The sequence below is a fragment of the Syngnathus scovelli genome, chromosome 2 (assembly GCF_024217435.2).
Source record: "Syngnathus scovelli strain Florida chromosome 2, RoL_Ssco_1.2, whole genome shotgun sequence".
NCBI classification, from domain to species: Eukaryota; Metazoa; Chordata; class Actinopteri; order Syngnathiformes; family Syngnathidae; genus Syngnathus; species Syngnathus scovelli.
Genome location: NC_090848.1, coordinates 28,252,595 through 28,276,342, shown reverse-complemented (window position 1 = coordinate 28,276,342; position 23,748 = coordinate 28,252,595). Strand labels below are relative to the sequence as shown.

Here is a 23,748-nt window from a genome sequence, read left to right as displayed (position 1 = left end):
TTTTTAACTTGTTGATTGACACCAAAATGTTCATTGTTCAAAGGCTATTTTTTTTACGCATGTTAAAAAAGGACTTGATCCCTTTTGACGAGTAAAATAAAGGCTCTGGTTTTCCCTTGCCCGGAAACGGGTCACCAGGGTCTCCATCTAGATCCAGGCGTGGAGGTGTTCGAAAGTGCCTGGTGGACAGGCCTGCACCCATGGGGCCCGGGCCGGGCTCAGCCCGAAAGGACGTGGGTTCCCCTCCCATGGGCTCACCACCTGTGGAAGTGGCCAAAGGGGTTGTGTGCTCTGTGAACGGCGGGGACATTTGTGGTCTGATCCCCAGCTAGAGAAGCTAGCTCTAGGAACATGGAATGTCAGCTCTATGGCAGGGAAGGAGCCCGAGTCGGAAGCTGAGATGTTCAGACGAGACAGTTGGACTCGCTTCGACACTCTGTTTTGGCTCTGGTACCAGTTTTCTTGAGAGGGGTTGGACTTTATTTTACTCTGGAGTTGTCCGTGGTGAGAGAGGCAGAGCAGTTAAAGTTAAAGTTAAACTTTAAGTTAAAAAATTAAAGTCCCAATTATCGTCACACACACATCTGGGTGTGGTGAGATTTGTCCTCTGCATTTAACCCATCCCCGTGTGATTTTGATCCAACCCCTGGTGGAGAGGGGAGCAGTGAGCAGCAGCGGTGCCGCGCTCGAGAATCATTTGGTGATCTAACCCCTAAATTCCAATGGGTCCCATTTTTATAGTCTTTGGTATGACCCAGCCGGGGTTTGAAACCACAACCTTCCAGTCTTAGGGCGGACACTCTACCATTGTCGGCACACTTATTGCCCCATGGCTTGGCGCCTGTACTTTGGAGTTCAGTGGACGTTCAATGACCACACACAATCGGAAAACTCATTAATTGCGCCAAAAAGCAATGACGAGTATGTGAGCACATTGCAAAGAGTATGTGGCATACAATATTTTACTAGCCTAACTTTTTCTGTGTATTCTCAGGGGTATTTTTAGCAAGTGTAGACATTTAGAACAGGTTCCCCCCTCCCCAAACAAAATTAGGAGGTCAAGAATAAAGTGACATTTCTCTTTTGCTATAAAAGTTTGAGAAAGCAAAAATAAAACTCTTGTTTTAGTTTTCTGTGTGATTTTCACAAAGTAATGGGGCAAAAAGTATGACTTTTGGGATAGTCTGGCATGCATTATTTGCTTTTAAATCAATTCCTATGGGAAACGTTGCTTCTACTTACAAACTTTTTTACTTACAAACCCGATCGCAGAGCCAATGAAGTTCGTAAGTAGAGGTACCACTGCACTTGGAAGGAGTACTGGAGAGTGCTCCTTCTGGGGACTCCATCATTCTGTTGGGTGACAGTTCTCACGTGGATAATGACAGTGAGACCTGGATGGGTGTTATTGGGGAAATACCCTCCCCCCTATCAGAACCTAATTGATGTTCTGTTATTGGCCTTCTGTGCTTGACGTGGAATGTCCATAACAAACACCATGTTCAATCATAATAGTGGCCATATATGCACTTGGCACCGGGACACCTAAGGTCGCAGTTCAATGATCACCTTTGTAGTAGTGTCATCTGATTCGCGGCCGCATGTTTTGGACATTTGGTTGAAGAGAGGGGCGGAGCCGTCAACTGATCGCTACCAGGTGGTAGATTGGTCCTGATGGTGGGATAAGATGCCAGTCCGACCTGACAGCCCCAAACATATTGTGAGAGTTTGCTGGGAATGTCTGGCAATATGCCCTGTCAGAAAGCGTTTCAATTGCCACCTCCGGAAGAGCTTTGCCCACATCCCGGGGGAGGGAGGGAACATTGTTTTGCCCAATGATGTGGTGCTGTCGGCTTCTTCAAAACGTGATCTGCATCTGGCTGGAATGACTCGGAAGTGGTTGGGATTAAAATCAGCACCTCAAAGTCTGAGACCACGGTCCTCAGTTGAAAATGGATATAATGCCCGTTACTGGTTGTGGATGAGATCATGCCCAAAATGGTGGAGTTCACGTATTTTGGGGTCTTGTTCACAAGTGAGGGCAGGATGGAACGTGAGATCGACAGGCGGATTGGTGCAGCATCTGCGGTGATGCGGACTCTGTATCGAACCGTTGTGAAGGAGCTGAGCCAAAAGGTGAAGCTCTTGGTTTACCGGTCAATCTACGTTCCTGGTCTCACCAATGATCACCAGCTGTGGGTCGTGACAAAAAGAAAGAGGACGAAAGGAGTTTCTTTTGCAGGGTGTCCGGGCTCTCTCCTAGAGATAGGGTGAGAAATTCAGTCATCTGGCAGGTTCTCAAAGTCGAGCCGCTGCTCCTCCACATTGAGAGCCAGATGAGGTGGCACGGAAATCTGATTAGGATGCCCCCTGGTGAGGCGTTCTGAGCTTGTTCCACCGGAATGAGGCCCTGGGGACATCCCAGGACATGCTGGTGAGACTGTGTCTTTCCACTGGCCTGGGTACACCTCTGGAATGAGCTGGATGAAGTGGTTGGAAAGTCTGGGCTTTCCTGCTAAAGCTTGCTGTCCCTGCAACCCGATTCTCGATACGTGGGAGAAAATCGATGGAAATGGTTGGAAAAAGTGACTTCATACATTACCGGATTAATTTTCTTTTCTTGCAAACAAAGAAATGATTACATTTGAGAAACTGTTATTCTTTTGAGTTTAAATGTCAGCCATATATCTCATGATAGGCAAGCAGAACATACAAAACAGAACACTCACGTTCACACTCGTTGGCACTGAAAGTGGTGGCTGGTTTCCACGGCATCTGATGGTATCCAGGGCAACACTGGTCACATGATGCACCACAAGTGTTGTGCTGACAGTCACACTGCAGCCTGCACATACACGCACGCACGCACACGCACACACACAAACGAGTAAAGTCCATCGAAGGAAGGTTGTGGAAGCAAAAGCAAATGTGCTTAAGGAGAATCGCATTTTTTTTGTTTACTTTTGACATGAGATATTCGCCACAAGCGTGAAAGTTTACATCGCTATTATTAATGTTGCAGAATCTAACTCAAAAGCATTTGTTTATGTTTGCAAGCAAAATGTAAAGCACTGTCTCGGGCCAATCATTGGCCTAAAAAAATATATTTTCGGCATTTTTTAGAACTGGGCTACTTTTTTTAGAGCCACAAAGGAGGAGATACCAAAAAAAAAAGCGAGCAGCTTAGAATAGACTAGGGTAGAATAGAGTACAGTAGGGTAGGGTAGGGTAGGGTAGGGTAGGGTAGGGTAGGGTAGGGTAGGGTAGGGTAGGGTAGGGTAGGGTTGGGCAGAATAGACTAGAGTAGATTAGACCAGAGATTTGTCGGGGGGAAACGGGGCTAAAATAGCAGTAATGTAGTATATTCCAGGCAGGAAAAATACATACTGGGTACACCCACAGATGATTTATAGTAGTTAGTAGATAAGAGCTGCTGAGGACCTTCTACACTTCCATCATCCAGTCCATCCTCTGCACCTCCATCACTGTATGGTTTGGATCGGCCACCAAACAAGACAAGCACAGACTGCAAAGAACAATCAGGTCTGCGGAAAAGATAATCGGGACCAACCTTCCATCTATCCAAGACGTGTCCCTGTCCAGGACCAGGAAACATGCAAGTAACATCTCTGCAGACCCTTCTCACCCAGGTCACAGTCTGTTCAAACTACTCCCCTCCGGAAGGCGTTGTTACAGAGCGCTGTACAAAGTCAAATTCCCTGTTTGGCATGCACATCCATCCATCCATCCATCTTCTTCCGCTTATCCGGGGTCGGGTCGCGGGGGCAGCGGCTTTAGGAGGGACTCCCAGACTTCCCTCTCCCCAGCCTCTTCATCCAGCTCATTCCGGGGGATCCCAAGGCGTTCCCAGGCCAGCTGAGAGACATAATCTCTCCAGCGCGTCCTGGGTCGTCCCCGGGGTCTCCTACCGGTGGGACATGCCCGGAACACTTCCCCAGGGAGGCGTCCAGGAGGCATCCTGATAAGATGCCCGAGCCACCTCATCTGGCTCCTCTCAACGTGGAGGAGTAGCGACTCTACTCCGAGTCTCTCCCGGATGACCGAGCTTCTCACCCTATCTCTAAGGGAGAGCCCGGACATCCTGCGGAGAAAACTCATTTCGGCCGCTTGTATCCGAGATCTCGTTCTTTCGGTCACGACCCATAGCTCGTGACCATAGGTGAGGGTAGGAGCGCAAATCGACCGGTAAATTGAGAGCTTTGCCTTTTGGCTCAGCTCTCTCTTCACCACAACGGACCGGTACAGGGTCTGCATTACTGCCGACGCTGCACCGATCCGCCTGTCGATCTCACGCTCCATCCTCCCCTCACTCGTGAACAAGACTCCAAGATACTTGAACTCCTCCACTTGGGGCAGGATCTCATCCCCGATCCGGAGAGGGCATTCCACCCTTTTCCGATCGAGGACCATGGACTCGGATTTGGAGGTGCTGACCCTCATCCCGACGGCTTCACACTCGGCTGCGAACCGTTCCAGCGAGAGCTGGAGATCACGGCCTGAAGAAGCCAACAGCACCACGTCATCTGCAAAAAGCAGAGACGCGATGCTGAGGTCCCCAAACCGGACCCCCTCAACGTCTCGGCTGCGCCTAGAAATTCTGTCCATAAAAATTATGAACAGAATCGGTGACAAAGGGCAGCCTTGGCGGAGTCCAACCCTCACTGGGAACGAATCCGACTTACTGCCGGAAATGCGGACCAGACTCTGGCATCGGTGATACAGGGACCGAACCGCCCTTATCAGTTGGCTCGGCACCCCGTACTCCCGAAGCACCCTCCACAGAACCTTCCGAGGGACACGGTCGAACGCCTTCTCCAAGTCCACAAAACACATGTGGACTGGTTGGGCGAACTCCCATGCACCCTCGAGGATCCTGCCGAGGGTGTAGAGCTGGTCCACTGTTCCACGGCCAGGACGAAAGCCACACTGCTCCTCCTGAATCCGAGGTTCGACCTCCCGACGGACCCTCCTCTCCAGCACCCCTGAATAGACCTTACCAGGGAGGCTGAGGAGTGTGATTCCCCTTGGCATGCACAAACTTTGTCAATAAAGCTGATTCTTATTTGTCTGTGGAAATGTGGGTAAATGCAGAGTAGAATAGAGCTGAGTAGATTTGCCGGTGGAAATGGAACTAAAATAGCTGTAATGTATATTACAGGCAAGAAAAATACATACTGGGTACACCCACAGATGATTTATGTCAATACTGTAAAGTGTAATAGATGCAAGTCATTGTTGCGATGGCCAGCAAAAGGACACATTTATCAGAGCAGTGGATCATGCACAAAATCTATTTAAAAGCAGAAAGTTGTTGTATTTGGCTGCAAGAGGAGTGAACTTCATCTCCTTTCAATAGTCAAGTTAGCTTGTGATTGTTACACGGCCAGAGTGGCCCAATTCAAAATCTTTACTATCAGACTTCGCTTCATCCATGAGTACCAAGAATGGCAACATGTCTGTGATTTCACCACTTAAATTAACATTACCTGAAATATGGCCTTCTTTGTTTGCTAACCTGATGTTGCGGCAAAATAAGATGCACATTGCCTCTGTGACTTAAATGTAATTCCGTAGTTTTCAGCTCATCGGTCTTCATCGTCGCCTACTGCCACCCAGCCCATGGAGTTTGGTCACGCCTCTCTCACACCCGAGGAGCACCAGCGACTCTTCCAGGCCAAAATGTGCTTGAACTGTGGGGGTGGGGGTGACAGAGTGGCAACCTGCTGAAAGGCCAGGAGCTCACACGCTGCAAGGGAATCCGCATGAGCTCAGTAAACCTCTTCCCATCTCCTGCTCTCCGACATTACCCATACCTTGGCCGCCCTGGTCGACTCTGGAGCCGAGGCCATGATCGTTGACGCATAACTCGCTCGACAACTGGACATTGACCACCACCCATTGTCTCCACCAATTACCGCACGAGCCCTGGATGGTTGACCACTCTGCATGTTAACACATGTCCCTGCTGCGATAACTATGCTCCTGTTAGGCAACCATCGGGAGGCTATTCAATTTCATCTCCTACGTGTCCCAGGTCAACCCCTCATCCTGTGCCACCCCTAGCATAATCCTGTGTTCGACTGGAACACAGGAATGGTACGAGAGTGCCCGCCAGCTACCATGGTCTGAGAGACGTGTTCAGCAAGGCCAAGGCCACCCCTATGCCTCCACACTGCCCTACGATTGTGCCATCGACCTGCAAGGCACTGCACCACCAAAGGGTCTTCTGTATTCTCACTCGGCACCTAAAAGAAAGGCCATGGAGGAATACATCCAGGATTTACCTCGCCCCCCAGGAATAATCCACCCAACTACCACACCTGCCGGAGTAGGGTTCTTCTTTGTGTGCAAGTATGGCTCGCCCCCCCCTTCATTGACTAGCGTGGCCTGAATCACAGTCAACCTACCCTCTGCCACTTCTGTCCTCCGCCTGCTCAAGAACTCCCTTTATGTCAAGGCAGAGAAGTGTGAGTTCCACGCCCAGTTGGTCTTGTTCCCGGGCCACATCGTGACCTAGGGGAGCATCCAAATGGACCCTGCAAAAGTGAAAGCCGTCACCTCATGGTCGAAGACGGAGACTAGAAGAAGCTGTAGCAGTTAGGTTTCGACTTCTATTTGAGATTTATTCGGAACTACAGCTCTGTAGCGTCTCCTCTCGCTACCTTTACCAGCACCGCAACTCCCATTCGAGTGGAACCCAAAGACAAGAAATTAGCGGCATTGAAGGCACGTTTCAACTCCGCCCCCATACTTCAAATGCCTGACCCTGAGCGTCAATTTGTGGTTGAAGTGGACGCCTTGGATATGGGAATGGGGGCTGTTCTCTCCCAGCACTCAAGCTCTGACGACAAACCCCACCCCTGAGCCTTCTCATGCCGCCTGTCCTCCGCTGAGTGGAACTACGAGATTGGCAATCGTGAACTGCTGGCAGTCAAGCTAACATTGGAGGAGCACCACCACTGGCTGGAGGGATCAACAGAGCCATTTTTTGGTGTGGACTAATCACAAGAACTTCCGAACCGCCAAGTGATTGACTTTGCCGGTCACGATAGTCCCTGTTCGTCACCTAATTCAACTTGACCTTCTCTTATCGACCTGGCTCGCACAACACCAAAGCCGATGCCCTTTCCCGGGTGTCCCAGGAGTACAAAGTGCCTCAGGAGGGATCCAGGCCCATTCTCCCAACCTCCGTGGAGGTTGCTGCCCTCACTTGGAACATTGAGGGTAAAGGGAGCTACCCAGGATCAACCAGGCCCCAGAACTTGTCCTCCCGACTGCCTCTTTTTCCCGGAGCAATTAAGGTCCCAGGTGCTCCAATGGGAGCATTTGTCCCATTTCTGTCATGCGGTCACGTTTATTTTTCCGGATTCTGTCTTGTCTGTGTTGTAACTTCACTTCCTGTTTTATTTTGTCATCCCTTCCGTTTCAGTTCGTGGTTCCTTCCTCTGTTTTCGATTGTCTTGTATTCCCTGATCCCGATTGTGTGCACCTGCGTGGTTGGCGCTAATTGTCAGCACCTGCGTCCCAGCCCTTTTGTGTGTATTTAGTCCGTGTCTTCCCCTTGTCTTGTGCCAGTGTGTCTTGCCTCGTCCCGACCACCAGCGATTCCTTGACGTCCGAACTCCCAGTAAGATTCCTCCCTTTTGTCTCGCCACAGAGCGACGCCTTTTGTTAGTGCCTTGTTCCCCATAGCCCTTTTTGTCTCGCCACAGAGTGACGCCTTTTGTTAGTGCCTTGTTCCCCATAGCCCTTTTTGTCTCGCCCGAGTGCGACGCTTTTTGTTTGGACTTTTTGCCGAGCGTTTCCCTCGCAAGAGGCGCCTTGAGTTGTATTTTTTGATCATCGTGTGTTGGAAAAAATCAGAGAAAAGAAAGACTCTGCATCCGAGTCCTCCGCCTTGTTCCCTGCCTGACAGTACACACTGGCCAGACATGGACTCGGCAGAGTCGGAGCACCTGTGCGCCGCAGTGCGCTCCCACGCCTCACAGCTCGCCCAGCACCAGAGGGAAGTGGGCAATTTGGGCGAGGAGATCCGAGGGCTCGCAAAGAGCCAAGAAGATTTCAGAGGGGCGGTCGCCGCCCAGGTAGGAAAGCTGGGTCAACAATGGGCCATCTCCTGTCGCTCTCTCCCCGCTTTTGTCGGGGCTCTGCGTACGGTGTTCGACCCAATCTCCGCTGACCGAGAGAAGGCTCGGCAACTCTGTCAGATATCCCAGGGACAAGAGACCGTCGGAGATTACGCCATCCGTTTCCGCACGCTGGCCGCGGAATGCGGTTGGAATGCGACGGCGCTGTATGACATCTTCCTCCGAGGCCTTTCTGGATCCATACAAGATCAACTAATTCCCCTGGATCTTCCCACTGATCTCGACGCACTCATCGCGCTGGCTATCCGCACCGACAACCGGCTGCAAGAGTGGAGGAAGCACCGCGGAAGCAGAAACGCCCCCGCCTTCGTGCCAGTAGCCGCTCCTTCCGTCCTAGAGGCGACCCGCCCCAGGCCGGACGGGGATCGGCAGCACCAGGAGTCGGAACCGATGCAGTTGGGCAGAGCAAAGTTGACCGAGGAGGAGAAGATACGACGACGCCGGGAAGGTAGATGCTACTACTGCGGTGAGCACGGACACCTCCTCCTCTCCTGCCCGGTGAGGAGGAGCCTGAAGGTAAGCGCCTTCTCTGCTGCTCTGTCCCCGGGGCGAGTTCTCCCCAAGGGCATGATTACACAGCTGGGAAAAGATATAGAACTTGACGTGCTAATAGACTCAGGAGCTGATGAAAGCTTGATAGACTGGGCATATGCTCGCCGATGGGGAATAAAGACTGACCTGCTGAACACTCCCGTGAACGCCAAGGCACTCAATGGACAGGCACTTTTTGAGATAACACACATAACAGAACCTGTCTCGCTGTCTTTTGGGCCCCACCATGAGAAAATACGACTACATGTCATGACCTCCCCAATGAACCCCCTCATTCTCGGGTATCCATGGCTTCAACGCCACAACCCCGCTATAGACTGGGGATCAGGGGAAATAACGGGATGGGGGTCCCACTGCCACGATTCATGTATCAAATCTAACCCGCACTCTGTGCTTTCTGCTCCAGACTCGCAAACTCCAGACTTGACCGGGGTTCCCGCGTGTTACCACCAATGGGCCGAGGTATTCAGCAAGGCCAAGGCTACCTCCCTACCCCCCCACCGTCCGTATGATTGCGCCATTGAACTCCTGCCGGGCTCAACCATACCCAAGGGGAGGCTTTATTCCCTTTCGGGACCCGAAAAGCAGGCCCTGAACGAGTATATAGACTCCTCTCTTCAAGCAGGGTTGATTCGACCGTCATCGTCGCCTGCGGGTGCGGGGTTCTTTTTTGTGAGCAAAAAGGACGGCACCTTACGTCCCTGTATTGACTACAGCCCCCTCAATCAGATCACAATCAAAAACCGGTATCCTCTTCCCCTGATGTCGACCGTGTTCGACCAATTACAGCAAGCCCGGGTGTTCACGAAGTTAGACCTGCGTAACGCGTACCACCTAGTGCGCATCCGGGAGGGGGACGAATGGAAGACGGGTTTTAACACACATCGAGGACACTTTGAATACTTAGTAATGCCATTTGGGCTCACCAATGCCCCTGCGGTGTTTCAGGCCATGATAAATGATGTTCTGAGGGACTGTTTGGATCGATTTATGTATGTATATTTAGATGATATTTTGATTTATTCCCCGGATTTGGAGACCCATAGGTCTCACGTCGAGACTGTTCTGCGACGGCTCCTTGACCACCAACTGTACGTTAAGGCCGAGAAAAGCGAATTCCACACAAACACCGTATCCTTTCTCGGTTTCATCATAGCCCCGGGCAAAGTTAAGATGGACCCGGCAAAAGTGAGCACGGTAACTGATTGGCCTATCCCTGACTCCCGCAAAAAGGTGCAGCAATTCCTGGGCTTTGCCAATTTTTATAGGCGGTTCATCAGGGGCTTCAGTGCTACAGCGGCTCCCTTGCATGCTCTAACATCTCCTAAGGTTCCATTCTGCTGGTCAGTGGAAGCGGAGGCGGCCTTCCAGGAGCTGAAGAACCGCTTCAGCTCCGCTCCTATCCTCACGCTTCCCGACCCGTCACGACAGTTTGTGGTGGAGGTTGACGCCTCCAATCAAGGGGTAGGGGCCATTCTGTCCCAGAGAGCCAGAAGTGACAACAAGCTCCATCCGTGCGCATTCCTGTCCAGACGGCTGACGCCAGCCGAACAGAACTACGACGTGGGAGATCGCGAACTGTTGGCGGTAAAACTGGCTTTAGAGGAATGGAGACATTGGTTGGAGGGAGCACAGCAGCCCTTTCTGGTCTGGACAGACCATAAAAACTTGGAATACATTAAGACAGCCAAGAGATTGAATTCTCGCTGTTTGAGGACTTTTATGCAGCTCACCCTGAGGCTCCTGGGCCGTCTGGGATCCGGCCCTAGGGGGGGGGGTTATGTCATGCGGTCACGTTTATTTTTCCGGATTCTGTCTTGTCTGTGTCGTAACTTCACTTCCTGTTTTATTTTGTCATCCCTTCCGTTTCAGTTCGTGGTTCCTTCCTCTGTTTTCGGTTGTCTTGTATTCCCTGATCCCGATTGTGTGCACCTGTGTGGTTGGCGCTAATTGTCAGCACCTGCGTCCCAGCCCTTTTGTGTGTATTTAGTCCGTGTCTTCCCCTTGTCTTGTGCCAGTGTGTCTTGCCTCGTCCCGACCACCAGCGATTCCTTGACGTCCGAACTCCCAGTAAGATTCCTCCCTTTTGTCTCGCCACAGAGCGACGCCTTTTGTTAGTGCCTTGTTCCCCATAGCCCTTTTTGTCTCGCCACAGAGCGACGCCTTTTGTTAGTGCCTTGTTCCCCATAGCCCTTTTTGTCTCGCCCGAGTGCGACGCTTTTTGTTTGGACTTTTTGCCGAGCGTTTCCTTCGCAAGAGGCGCCTTGGGTTGTATTTTTTGATCATCGTGTGTTGGAATTAATCAGAGAAAAGAAAGACTCTGCATCCGAGTCCTCTGCCTTGTTCCCTGCCTGACAATTTCGCCTGCCATCCTCATGAGAGCTTGGAACGTCTGTAGCCGGAATAAGACTTAAAGTCGGCCCCCTGCTGGATTACTCCAGCCCCTGCCTGTCCTGCAGTGACCATGAACTTCATTTCCTGACTTCGCTCATCCAATCATCCTCACGATTTTTGACATTTCAGTAAAATAGCCCACTTGGTCCCTCTGCCCAAATGGCCTTCTGCCAAGCAAACAGCCCAGGAGGTATTGAAACAGGTGTTCCGATAGCATGGGCTGCCGAGGGACATCATTTCGGACCAAGGGCCAAAGTTTGCACCCGCATTTGGCTGGGAGTTTTGTTGCCTCCTGGGGGCCACCGCAAGTCTCACATTGGGCTCCCATCTCCATGCTAACAGGCAGTCAGAACGGCTTAACCAGAAGTTGGGCAAGGGCCTTTGGTGCACAGCTTCGGGTAGCCTGCGGTTGTGTGCCCAGCAACTCCCCTGGGCGGCGTATGCCCACAACTCCCTTCCGAGCTCTGCCTGTCACCCTTCCACTGTGTGGCCAGCTACCAACCAGAATTTCAGCCCTACCTAGCGGGTTGGACAGGAGGTGTGGCTCTCGGCCAGGGACCTGCCCCTCCGGGTAAAATCGCAGAAGCTGGCGTTCCGATTTTTTGTGCTGATGTCCAGCTCTGACTTCCCAGTTCCATGAGGGTCTACCCCACTTTCTGCTTCTCTAAAGTAAAACCTGTCCCCGAGAGCCCCCCCGAGAGCTACCGCTCTGCCTCCGTTCCATTCCGTGGGGAGGCCCAGTCTACACAGTCCGCAGCCTGCTCCATTCACAGCGGAGAGGCAGGGGTCTCTAGTATCTCATGGACTGGGAGCCGTACGGCCTCGATGAACAGCCGTTGATCCCAGCTGAAAGGATCATAGACCCGGCTCTCATTGTGGAATGTTACCGTCTCCATACTGACTAGACCGTCGCCCGCAGGGGGCTGCCAAGGAATCCCTGTCGCACTCCAGCGTGGCCGCCCTGCCTTCCACTAGACCCGGTGTGCCCACCTGCTTCTGTGTCAGACACGGAGTCTGCCTCCCCGTCTACATCCACCCACGACCCTGACCTGGCCCTGTGCCGTTGTCTGGCGCCCCCTCTGAGGACAAGGTGATGGAGGTGGAGCAGCACAACATTGAGGCCATGGAGAGCGACGCTAAGCGTGGTTATTTTGCATAATTTTTGTATCAAATATCACCATTATTTTTTATTTGAAGTAGTTGTTAGCTATTCTTTCACTGCAATTTGCTGATGTTTTGATGACATGGTACAGTTTCACAATTAATTTGCCGTATCGAGGTAATTTATATTTAAAAAATCAATTTTATTATTTTTTCTTGCATTAACATATGGCAGGGGTGTCCAAACTTTATGCAAAGCGGGCCAGATTTGGTTAGATGAAAATGTATAGGGGTTGACCATTCACACCGACATTCCTCGAACATTACCATTGTAAATGAACTTGTAAATATGTAACTATATCCTTTGCTGTCTGCAGACAGGTTGATATTGCAAATGAGAATCTGTTGTCAATTGCACTACCAGAAAACTTAGATTAAAATAGTAATAAATTAAATACAAATTAACCATTTTATTTAACTTGAATGATTTTTTTATTCGATTTATTAAGTTTGTTTTATTATTGTTATTGTTGTATTAATAAGAAGGGTGATATTGTTGTTTGTGACTGCAGTAAACAGGCCAGGTTGCATCATGTCAGATTTTTAATCCAAATTAAATAATTCTCCATTTTATCTTTTTTACTTAAACTTCATACACAACAAATTACTTCATAATCACAAAATAATAATCCATAGTCTTTTTTGTTGTTTCCGATCACTGTGAGTGGGCGGCGCGGATGCGTAGTAGTGAGTACAGTTAGCACGAAGTAGACAGCGCTCACCAGTAGTTTTTTGTTTTGCTTTTCCCTGTGGAGCGTCACTTGCAGCGTCTGATTTTAGCGTCTCCTTAGTCCTTGGTGTGTGGACATTTGAATGAGGAAGTGTCTGTCACTGATTATCTTGCAAACGGACATTTGTCTGCACGTGAACTGGGAAGGGACGGAGGAGACACGCTCGCAACCGATCATGAGCGCTGGCTCATGAGCGCTGGCTCATGTGCGCGTTCCCGTTAAGACGAGTTTCATTTCTGTGGCTCCTTCTGGGGCGCGCAGGTCCCTGCAACAGTGCCAGCGGGCCAATTCTTATTGATTTTATGACACAATGCTTCGAGCCAGTTTAAATTTAGACGCGGGCCAAATGCGGCCGGACTTTGGACATGCCTGACATAAGGGTACCAACAAATGCGTCCGTGTATGTATTAGACATGGATGGGTACCAATATAAATAGTAAATGGGCAGCTAACATTTAAAACTCTTGTGGGGGTACAGCTTACAAATTTAATGGCAATTTCTTTTCACCGGAAATTCCTTTGAATCACTTCATACAACATTCCTTTACCTCATACATTGTCTCTGCTCCTCTCGCGACACACGCACACGCACAAACGCGATCTCACACACGTGAACACAAGCTTTGCTAATGCACATGCATGTGTTGTTGCCGGCAAAATGGAGGCAGGCCTCTAAAGTGAAACTAAATGTTTGTGCTGCTTCCCAGAGAACATAGTAGACAGGCAAGTAGACAGACAGAGTGAGTGTGTCGGGGGGGTGGCGGGGGCATGCAAAAAGTGTGTGTGAGGAAACACAAAGTGTGTATGCGTGTGTGTGCGTGTGTGCGTGTGTGTGTGCGTGTGTGTGTGTGTGTTTGTGTGTGTGTGTGTGTGTGTGTGCGTGTGTGTGGTGCGTGCGTGCATGCGTGTGTGTGCGTGTATGTCAGAGAGCGTGTGCACAAAGTGTGTGTGAAACAAAGGCTTCCCCTCTAAAAAGGTTTGCCCAGAGTTCAGGTCTGTTAGCATTTTGTGCTTTGTGCGCTTACTTGTAAGGATCGTTGAGGTCTTGAGCACTGCATGCTTCAGCGTGTCCGTTACACACACAGCGTCCACCGATGCTGATGTCTTTGATACTGTAGTAATACTGCACAAACAGACACGCCAACACCAGGTGAGAAACAACAATTCATTCCAGCAACAGTAACATAGGAACATACAAGGCATAGGTGCATACAAGTTGGAGTCAATAGTGAGTAGACAGGCTTTACGCAATCAAGGTTTTTGGGGGTCGATCAGCGAACAGTCGTCAGGTTTAGGGAGTGAAAGATGCTCAATCACAGATTTAATCAAAAGATGGAGCAATATAGACCATATATGAACATCTCCAGTCATTCAGGTGGCTGAGGCTTGTATCAGAAGCTGGCTGTGTTGATCAAGTCTCAGTGCCTAGAAACCCCAATGATCTATTTTGTTTGTCCACTTTTACCAGGTATAGTATTGTATAGGACATGGTCAGCACATTCTCAAAGCCATTTGGCACCAGTGTAGCTGTACAGATTTGGCCCTGTGTGCGCAAACTATAGACTTTATTTGGAATCTGTAGCGGGAATAGTTCAACTCCCGTTCGGTATGACAAGAGTATGTCTATTATCCTTTTTTTAGCAAAGGTTTCTTACATAACTCTGTAAATAGCTGCGCTGTTTTCATGTTCAAACAACATGGCTGCCTGCTGATTGCCCCACAAGTGAGGAGTTCCAGGGATGCCCCAACGGCAGGAGGTGCCGGGAATGACCCAGGACCTGCTAGAGAGACAATAACTCCCAATTGAGCTGGGGACGCCGTGGGATCCCCCCCAGAAGAGTTGGAAGAAGTAGCTGGGTAGCTATACTGGTGTATATATACTATATATACTATACTATACTATACTATACTATACTATACTATACTATACTATACTATACTATACTGTTCTGGTGGGATGAACTCGGAAAATCTTATCATAGAAGGAGACATCCTAACCAGATCTCAGTCACCTAATATGACTTTTCTTGATGCAGATGAGCAGCGGCTCAACTCTGTCACTCCCAAATGACCAAGCTTCTTAATTTATCTCTAAGGGAAAGCCCGAGCATCGTGCTGAGGAAACTCCTTTCGACCACTTGTATCCGGTATATCGTTCTTGGGTCATTACTCACACCTTGTGACCAGAGGTAAAAGTGGCAATGTAAATCGACCGGTAAATCGAGAGCTTCGCCTTTGACCTTGGCTCCTTTTTAACCACAACAGACCAATACATTTGTCGCATCACTGCACATGCTGCAATGATCCACCTGTTGATTGTGCGCTTCATCCTCCCCCTTCTCACCCCAAGATACTTAAATCCCTCTACTTGGCGCAGAATCTCATGCCCGAGCTAGAGATGGCACTATTTTCCAAGTGAGCACCATAGTCTCATATTTGGAGGTGCTAATTGTCACCGCTTCACTCACTGGTATTGACAAAACCAACAACAAAAAAATGTAAATATGTGAATCTACGGGTGCTGGATCGTGGGTATGTGAGCCTCCATTGTAACTGTGTTAGCTTAGCTATTAAGTTAGTGTTTAAGTAGTTGGTAAATTCGGGGTACAATAAACTAGAAGGTTTTAAGAGGTTACCAGTGTTGTAATGGTGATTGGCAGGTAATGTGTGATTAGATGGGATTTGAAGCAGTAAAGGCTTGAAAAAGGGACGCACTTTCATGTGAGAGGACGAGCATGACGCACGGACACTGTGAGCGGAGTATCTCTGTCTCTCGAGCGGCGAGAGGAGGAAGTAGACAAGCGTGCGAGGTGTGTGACTTGACGGTTTGATGGTCGTTGATACTGCAGGACGGAGCAGCACATCTTCTCATCGGCTGCCATGGTGACTGAGCAGCTCCACACTCACCGCTAAGATGGGGAAGGACCTAGAAAATGTGTTGACTCTTCACACTCCGGACGGTAAACCGCACTCATTGGAGCGTCCCCCTTGCGGTCAAATAGAAAAACTCTTTGCATTGCTTCGTGGAACGTCCGTACATTGTTGGACCTGGTTGTAACAACTGATAGACCCCACCAGAGGACAGCACTTGAGCTCACAAGATACGACATGGAGAGGACTCTGACAGGAGTTGGTGCTGGGTATACTTTTTCTGAAAAGGGGTCCCTGAGGGCACTGAGGGCATTCGCCATGGAGTTCACCTCACTGTGAAGTCCCAAATATTGTAGCACATACTGGAATGCCGTCGGCATCAATTAAAGGCTGATTACATGGTGCATTCACCTGGCAAAGGAATGGTTTGCCACACTCATCAGTGCTTACGCACCAACTGTGAATGCAAAGTACAAGATCAAGGAGGATTTCTACAGAGCTCTAGACACCGTCCTGTAGAAAACACCGGTTACAGACAAGCTCATAGTCATGGGAAACTTTAGTGCTATGGTGGGCATGCAGTGTTGTACCTGAACGTGCTCAATGAACGAAAGTTGGACGAACGTGAACTGACCGTAGCGCATTTTTGCATTGTGAACGTTTTTGTGTTCATTCTGGGGCCAATGAACGGTTTTTAAAGAGCAGTTTATTTTTGGTTAAGAGTGTCAGGTTTTCTTCTTAGACTTCAAAGCTAATCTGAAATTTAAAACCCCGCTAGGCATACTGTAAACAAGGATTGATTAATAACATCACTAACGTCTTCCAGATGAAGAATACATTTAAGACCACCTGGCAGCACCCGTGCTCGAAACACTGGCATATCCTGGACTATGCGATTGTCTATCAAAAGGACAAACAGGATAGCCTCACCACCCGTGTCATGCGCAGAGCTGAATGTTGGACTGACCACCTCATGGTCAGATTCAAACTCCTCATGAGCAGTCAACTCTGTGGTCCAAGGGATGGTCCCAACAAAAATATCTGCAGCACTGAACAGTCCCACCACCAAAGCCAACCATCAGCAGCCTCCTTCCTGAAAACCTCAATAAGATCCCAGAAATCAGATGACTGGCCAGCTCTGCACCAGGCTATTCATAGTGCTGCCTCTGAGGCATTTGGCCAGTCAAAGAAATGCCACCAGTATTGATTTAACTGCAACTCAAATGAGATCAAATTGACTTGACAACAATGCCACCAAAACACTTTACAGCCCAAAGAAGCAAGTGATTCAGTCCGGTCAGCTGACGGCTCTACACTCGAAGCACCACCATGAGATACTTGCCCACAGGACAAATCAGTTCTGTCTTTTGAATCACACTAACCCTGCTGACCCACACATTTTGGACAATTCCCAGACCTGAGACCAATTATGCAGCTTGACATCCCACCAGCTTATTTTGAAAAAGGTTGTTGCCCCAACCGTTGTCCACACCTCGGGATCATCATCAAAACATCTGGGAACATGCGACCCTAATGTGGGATGCTAATGTTGTTATCTACAAGCAGAAAGGGGACAGAGCAGCCTGCAAGAACAGCCGGGGAATCACCCTTCTTTCCACATGTTGGAATAATTTTAAGTGAAGCTTTGGCATGCCAGACCTGGAGGCCTCGCCTTTACGAGTTTATCTTTCCTTTTATCTAGGTTCTTCCTTTTATGTGATAGGGATGTCTTTTGATCCCTGTCAGCCATTTGTATCCTTCCTGTCCTTATGTTGTCTGTGTGTTTTTGTTCCCGTAAGAGGCCTTCACTAACAATGAGCAGGGCTTATTTGCATAGGTGACATGTTCTTTGTTTGATTCACAGGAACTTCATTCCTTTTCATTTAGCTGTAGGTTTGGTTCATAGATTGTAGTTTATCAGACCTGTTTTTCTTTGTTAAGGGTTATATACAGTTAGAAGTAGTTGCATAAAAGTTATCCCATATTTACTCAATGTTTGTTTAAGGAACTGCATACCAGTTACCTCACGTTTGCTTAAGGTGTGTTGAAGTGTTTAGGACAAGTTACTTATTGTTATTGTGTGTTAATTTACCAAGTAGATAAAGTTAGCAAAGGTTTAGTTGCATTTGTTCCACAGCAAAGCGGCAATCAACGTGCTTCAAGGTATTTGATCACAGTCGAGGACGAGTCAGTCAACTGTGAGGAAAGACGGCTGGTTGAGGAAAGAGAACGGCCTCTGCGGGGGGTCACGAGCCAACAATGAAGTACTAATTCACACCACACTACATTCTTTAGCTAATCAGCGTTGCTACAGACACAATCTCCCCTCCCTTAGTGTAGCAACGCCTCTGTAACCAGGGCAACCATAACATTAAAAAGAGGGGCACGTGGAGTAAGGACTCAGAACTGATGGAGGTTGTAACTGAGATTGCTTTCTCTATCGTTCTCCTCGCGAGTAAACCTGTTCTGGTTGTCTTCTCCTCTTCATTCCAGCGAGTGATTTAATGTCTAATCGTATTTAGACCCAACACCACCGCAGGAAAAGTTCTGGTGAAATTATGATCAACAGGCTGACTGATTACTGAAGGAATGAGGTCGAAATACAAAAAGTCCTGCCTCGCTACAAAAACAGATATGCTCAAACCTCATTGAATAAAGTACATAAACAGACAAGTATATTCACATATTAAATAAATAAAAGAAACATTTTAAGCATATATTATACCTACACACCAAATCAATAAAGAAGACATAACTAGACATTTTTGATAAGTGGTGACGAGAAAGGTTTTTATAATTTTATGATCTGATATATTTCTGAGGACTTTAAAATAACAAATGACTTTTGATATATTGTGTGTGATGTGAGTCACCCGGCTCACTCTTTGTTTGACCTTCTGCCCTCTGGGAAGAGGTACAGGAGCCTGCGCTCCCGCACCACCAGACTCGCCAACAGCTTCTTTCTCCAGGCTGTTAGGACCCTGAACCTGCTACCCCCTTCTGCGTAGCGTGCGGCACTGTTGCGCTTTTTCTGGAATGTCTGCTGTACGCGCACTTGCTCCTTTTTTTTGCTCCTCTTATTTATTTATTTATTTATTTATTTATTTATTTATTTATTGTGTTATTTATTCATTATTTATTCAGCACGCTGTTGTTATACTTGTTTACTTGTTTGTCTGTTGTGGGCCATGTCTTGTCACCGTGGGATAGGGGGGAGAAATTGACAATAAAGCTGACTTTGACTTTGACTTTGATATTGCTTAAATAGCTTAATGACCCTTAAGGAACTGTGGAATGCATGCCTGATGTTTTTTCTCTGAATCATGGACACGGCCAGAGTCGTCTTGACTGTTCAGTTGATTGTATCTTATGTTTTGACTAATGCTAGACGCCAGTTTTTGATTACTACTGAACGCTCTGCACAGAGGAAAATAGTTTGCCTAACAAAGAAAAGATACGGTTGAATGAGGTACGACAGTGTATGTCCAAGATTGGAGAAGAATGTTCACAGGAAGGTCACGTGGAGATAAAACCAGCAGGTGCCAGAAGGAGCCACCCGAGAACTCGGCCAAAGATGATCGCCAAGGCCGAGAGACGGGATGGAAGACAACAGCCCCCTCCACACACACACACACCAACAGCCCCCCACCTACACACCGAATCGCCCATAACCAGCACCACTCCCATGGAAGCAGACTCTCCTTCGAACTTGCCCCACCCCGAAGACTCATCACCCATCAATCCCAGCCCACAATGTGCTACTCAATATAAAACTGATCTAACAACCTTGGACTTTGCCTTTTCTGAATGGAGACTTTCCGCTCTTGAAGGGCCCAGCGCTGTATTGTACTTTCCTGAAAACAAAGCTTTTTGAACAAGAATTGTGATTGAACTCAACCAATCTGTCTAAGTCTAATTTCTGCTTCAGCGTCTTTGCATTTTCCTAAATCTGAAGAAATCAAACGAGCACGCAGTGAGTAAATTGGATAACAGGTGATTGGCAAAGGCTTTTGCCGTGAGGCGCAGATAACGCGCTCCCTAAATTGTGGACAGAATCCAACATTACATCTCTGAAACTGTGTTTCCAAAAATTCCTCAGTGTAGCTTCAGGAAGACTAGATCTACCATAGACATGATCTTAGTCTTAAGGCAGGTAATGGTGAAGAGCAGAGAACACCACAAGGATCTTTACATAGTCTTCATCGACCTCAGCAAAGCCTTTGATGCCATCACACCCTGAGTTGCTCTGAAAACAACTCTCCAAACTTGGGGTACCACCCAATTTTCTCTGAATCCTCCAGCAGCTACATGATGGGATGCAAGCCAGTATACTCTCAATAGAACTCCAGTCAAAGCTCTTCAATGTAAATGTTGGGGTGAAGCAAGGCTACGTCTTGACTCCAGTGCTCTTTAACATCCTCCTCTATGCCATTACATGCCTTTTCCACTGTAGTATGTGATGTGAAGATGGTGTCCAGGTGGAGTACCGCCTCTTCAACATTCAACATTCCAGGACCACACAAAGACATGTGAACTTCAATACGCTGATGACTGCGCTGTGTTAGCTCACACCCCAGACTGTATGCAGCCCTCCCTCAACATCATTTCCGGTCTGTACCAATCTATTGGTCCTCAGGTCTACATTTAAAAAAACCGAGGTCATGTCCCAACTCACTTTAAATGGTATACGTATATTTAATTCTAAATTTGAAAAACGTTATTGAACACAGCCACCTGATGAAACAGTACAAACTGTGGTGTTTATAAGCTAAAGTGCGGTTTTCACATTTTTTGAGAACAGATTTAATTTTTTTATACTAAAGAGTGGTTTATATACTTTTTGAGAACAGATTTAAGTTGTTATACTAAAGTGTGGCTTATATGTTTTGTTTTACTGGTAATTATTTCCACCTTATTATTTATTTGTATGTTAATCTATTTGTTTTAGTGAATTAAATAAGGGCGGCTCGGTGGCGCACTGGGTAGCACGTCCGCCTCACAGTTAGGAGGGTGCGGGTTCGATTCCACCTCCGGCCCTCCCTGTGTGGAGTTTGCATGTTCTCCCCGGGCCCGCGTGGGTTTTCTCCGGGCACTCCAGTTTCCTCCCACATTCCAAAAACATGCTTGGTAGGCCGATTGAAGACTCCAAATTGTCCCTAGGTGTGAGTGTGAGTGCGATTGGTTGTCTGTCTCTGTGTGCCCTGCGATTGGCTGGCAACCAGTTCAGGGTGTCCCCCGCCTACTGCCCGATGACGGCTGGGATAGGCTCCAGCACGCCCGCGACCCCCGTGGGGACTAAGCGGTTCAGAAAATGGATGGATGGATGGATGAATTAAATAAGGACATTTCTGCCTGAAAGTTAAAATCTCCCTGGGTCTCTTTTTCATTAAAAAAAAAAAAAAAAAAATTGTAAAATATAATTGGTTGGAAGTGTCCACTTATTGAAGTACACCTGCGTGGTATCCATCTGATACGTCATACTCGTTCTGAAGCAAGTCCAACACAAAGCGGTACCGTGGGTGTTACATGAGCAAAGTGGTATCATCAATAGTTGACGCACTATGAAACACCTTTTTGTAGACAAGATACTTTGATTTGGAATTTGTGTGACTGCTGCAATGTGTTTGACTGAACAAGTGTGACGTTAAATGAGAGGGATCATAAAGTGAGCATGCAGAAGCCTAGGTTAGTTTCCTGCGCTAGCCGCTAATGACTGATGTCCCTACCCGGCGTGTGACAGTTGGATCTCGCAAGGCTTTCCCCATCAAATGGCCGAGGAGCGTATTGGTGCGCAGGAAACGCAGGCGGATGTTCGTAGCTTTGGTGAAATCACGGAGCACAGGGGAGTAGGAGAAGTTCTTCGCTCCCGGACGCCCGTTCACCAGTGACACTACAATCTGTGAAGTGAATAATAAAAAAAATTAATAAAAGAAACTATAAGGGAAATAAATATGCATTAAAATACAAAATTTAAAACATTTGTTATCTTTAACAACAATCACCATTCAAATACATTGCTATTATGTTGGATTAATGGATTAATAATGCTATGCCAAGTTGGTAATGCCATGTTTAACATGCCATTCTCAACAACACCTATTTCGCTCAGGGTGATGGGAGGCACTGGAACCTATCCCAGCTTACTATGGGTGAAAGGCACCTGCGTGAAGCTGGGCCCCCACCCCACGCATAATTTAAAGAAAATAGTCTGTTTCGTTTGTGCTTTGTTTGTGCTGGTTTGTGCAGCGAAAATTTTCGTTTGTGCTGCTATAGTTTTTTAGTTATGAAAGATTATTTTATAGGTCATCCAGAGTTCACCAAGCCCCCCATCTGCTCCAAATGAACCCAAAATGGTACAGTTCGTTTGTGCTTCGTTTGTGCTGGTTTGTGCAGCAAAAATTTTCATTTGTGCTGCTTCCGTTTCGTAGATATTACCGTAATTTCCGGACTATAAACCGCAACTTTTTTCCAAAATTTTGAACCCTGTGGCTTATAGTCAGATTTTTTTCGTGATTTTTGTGATGACTTGATCACTTTTATACACTCGTAAAAAGGCTGTGGACCACTGTTGTGCGGTATCTTGAAGAAAAAAACAACAACAAAAATACTATTTTGAAACACTACTATGGCTGCTGCTTATTCTGGCTGTCTTGCTTGTGACTATTATGAGCTTTAGTAGGAATGCACGCGAGGTGACCTGCGTCAAAGGGCTCTAAACCAGGGGTGTCAAACTAATTTCTTTCGCGGGCCGGATTGTAGTCATAGCTTCTTTCGGAGGGCCATTATGACTGTCAACCCAAATAAATGTATGAGCACCTCATATTATATACAGTAAAAGCTACAAAACAAACTGACAAATAACTCGTTTTCAAATCAGATGAGTAAAAACTGGTCAAATATTTAAAAAAAAAAGATATTAAAAGTGAAGACAATTTGCAATTCTAGTAATGACACGAATTTGATGCACAATTTGTCTTCGCGGGCCACATAGAATGATGTGGCTGGCCGGATCTGGCCCCCGGGCCTTGAGTTTGACACCTGTGCTCTAAACCCTTTCTCTTACTCTTCTTTGTGACTCAGAGATTACACAAAGCAGTGGCGCTGTTTGGACCATCTGCATTGTATTAAAACCCAATCAATCAGCATTGAAATTAAATTCTTCTGACATTTTGCTCACCAAAAACAAGTTGTAATGAATGTGAACTTTTAATGCACTTTATTCAGAAGGTTACTTTGAACCCTGAGGCTTAAATGGCGGCGCGGCGTACTTTTACGGCCTCCGCCTTCAGGGGGCGCTCTAGCAGTAAGCAAGAGCGAGACAGACGAAGAAGAGAATGCGCCGAAGAAGACGTGCTAGTTTGTGTTTACAACATTTCGCGCATCACGCAGAACGCGAACAAGACGGACGGACATTACTGAAAGGAAGCTTTTATACACAAACCGTCATTATGGGGGCCTCTTAAAGGGCTAGAGACACCGGTATATGTATAAATCGGTTTTAGTTAGCTTATGGGCTTATAAATATAAATTGACGCTCGAAACAACGAAAAGGAAGCTGTTGCTCTGAAAAATAACATTTAAATTTGCCGCACAGACGAGTTTGACTGCACTGAGCCGCCAGCCGGAAGTGACGTCTCATGACGTCTCAAGTTGTACGCGTTTAGCTTCAGTGAATGTAAACAAAAAGAGAAGAGGGGCCAGCGCGGAGACGTCGGGCCAGGTTTGCGGCCAACCCAGCTCGCCTAGCCGTGCCTTCCATTATCCTGGCGTACATTCGTTCGCGGGACGACAAGATGGGTTGAGTTCGCCTGATAGGATCCACGAACCGGACAGTGCGTGCCTGCTGTGTGCTCGTGTTCACGGTGGCCTGG

The 23,748-nt window shown here is 47.8% G+C and overlaps 1 protein-coding gene across 7 annotated transcripts in view; it reads right to left on the bottom strand.

Annotated features, from left to right (window-relative positions):
- Positions 1-23,748, bottom strand: part of lama5 (laminin, alpha 5) — a 463,481-nt gene that overhangs the window by 355,468 nt on the left and 84,265 nt on the right. For all 7 annotated transcript variants that reach the window (XM_049753597.2, XM_049753598.2, XM_049753599.2 and 4 more), the window contains 3 exons: positions 21,604-21,774; positions 14,032-14,129; positions 2,730-2,845 (listed from right to left, as the gene is read on the bottom strand). In XM_049753597.2, the coding sequence (XP_049609554.1) occupies positions 2,730-2,845; positions 14,032-14,129; positions 21,604-21,774 (385 nt within the window). The remainder of the gene's footprint in view (positions 1-2,729; positions 2,846-14,031; positions 14,130-21,603; positions 21,775-23,748) is intronic.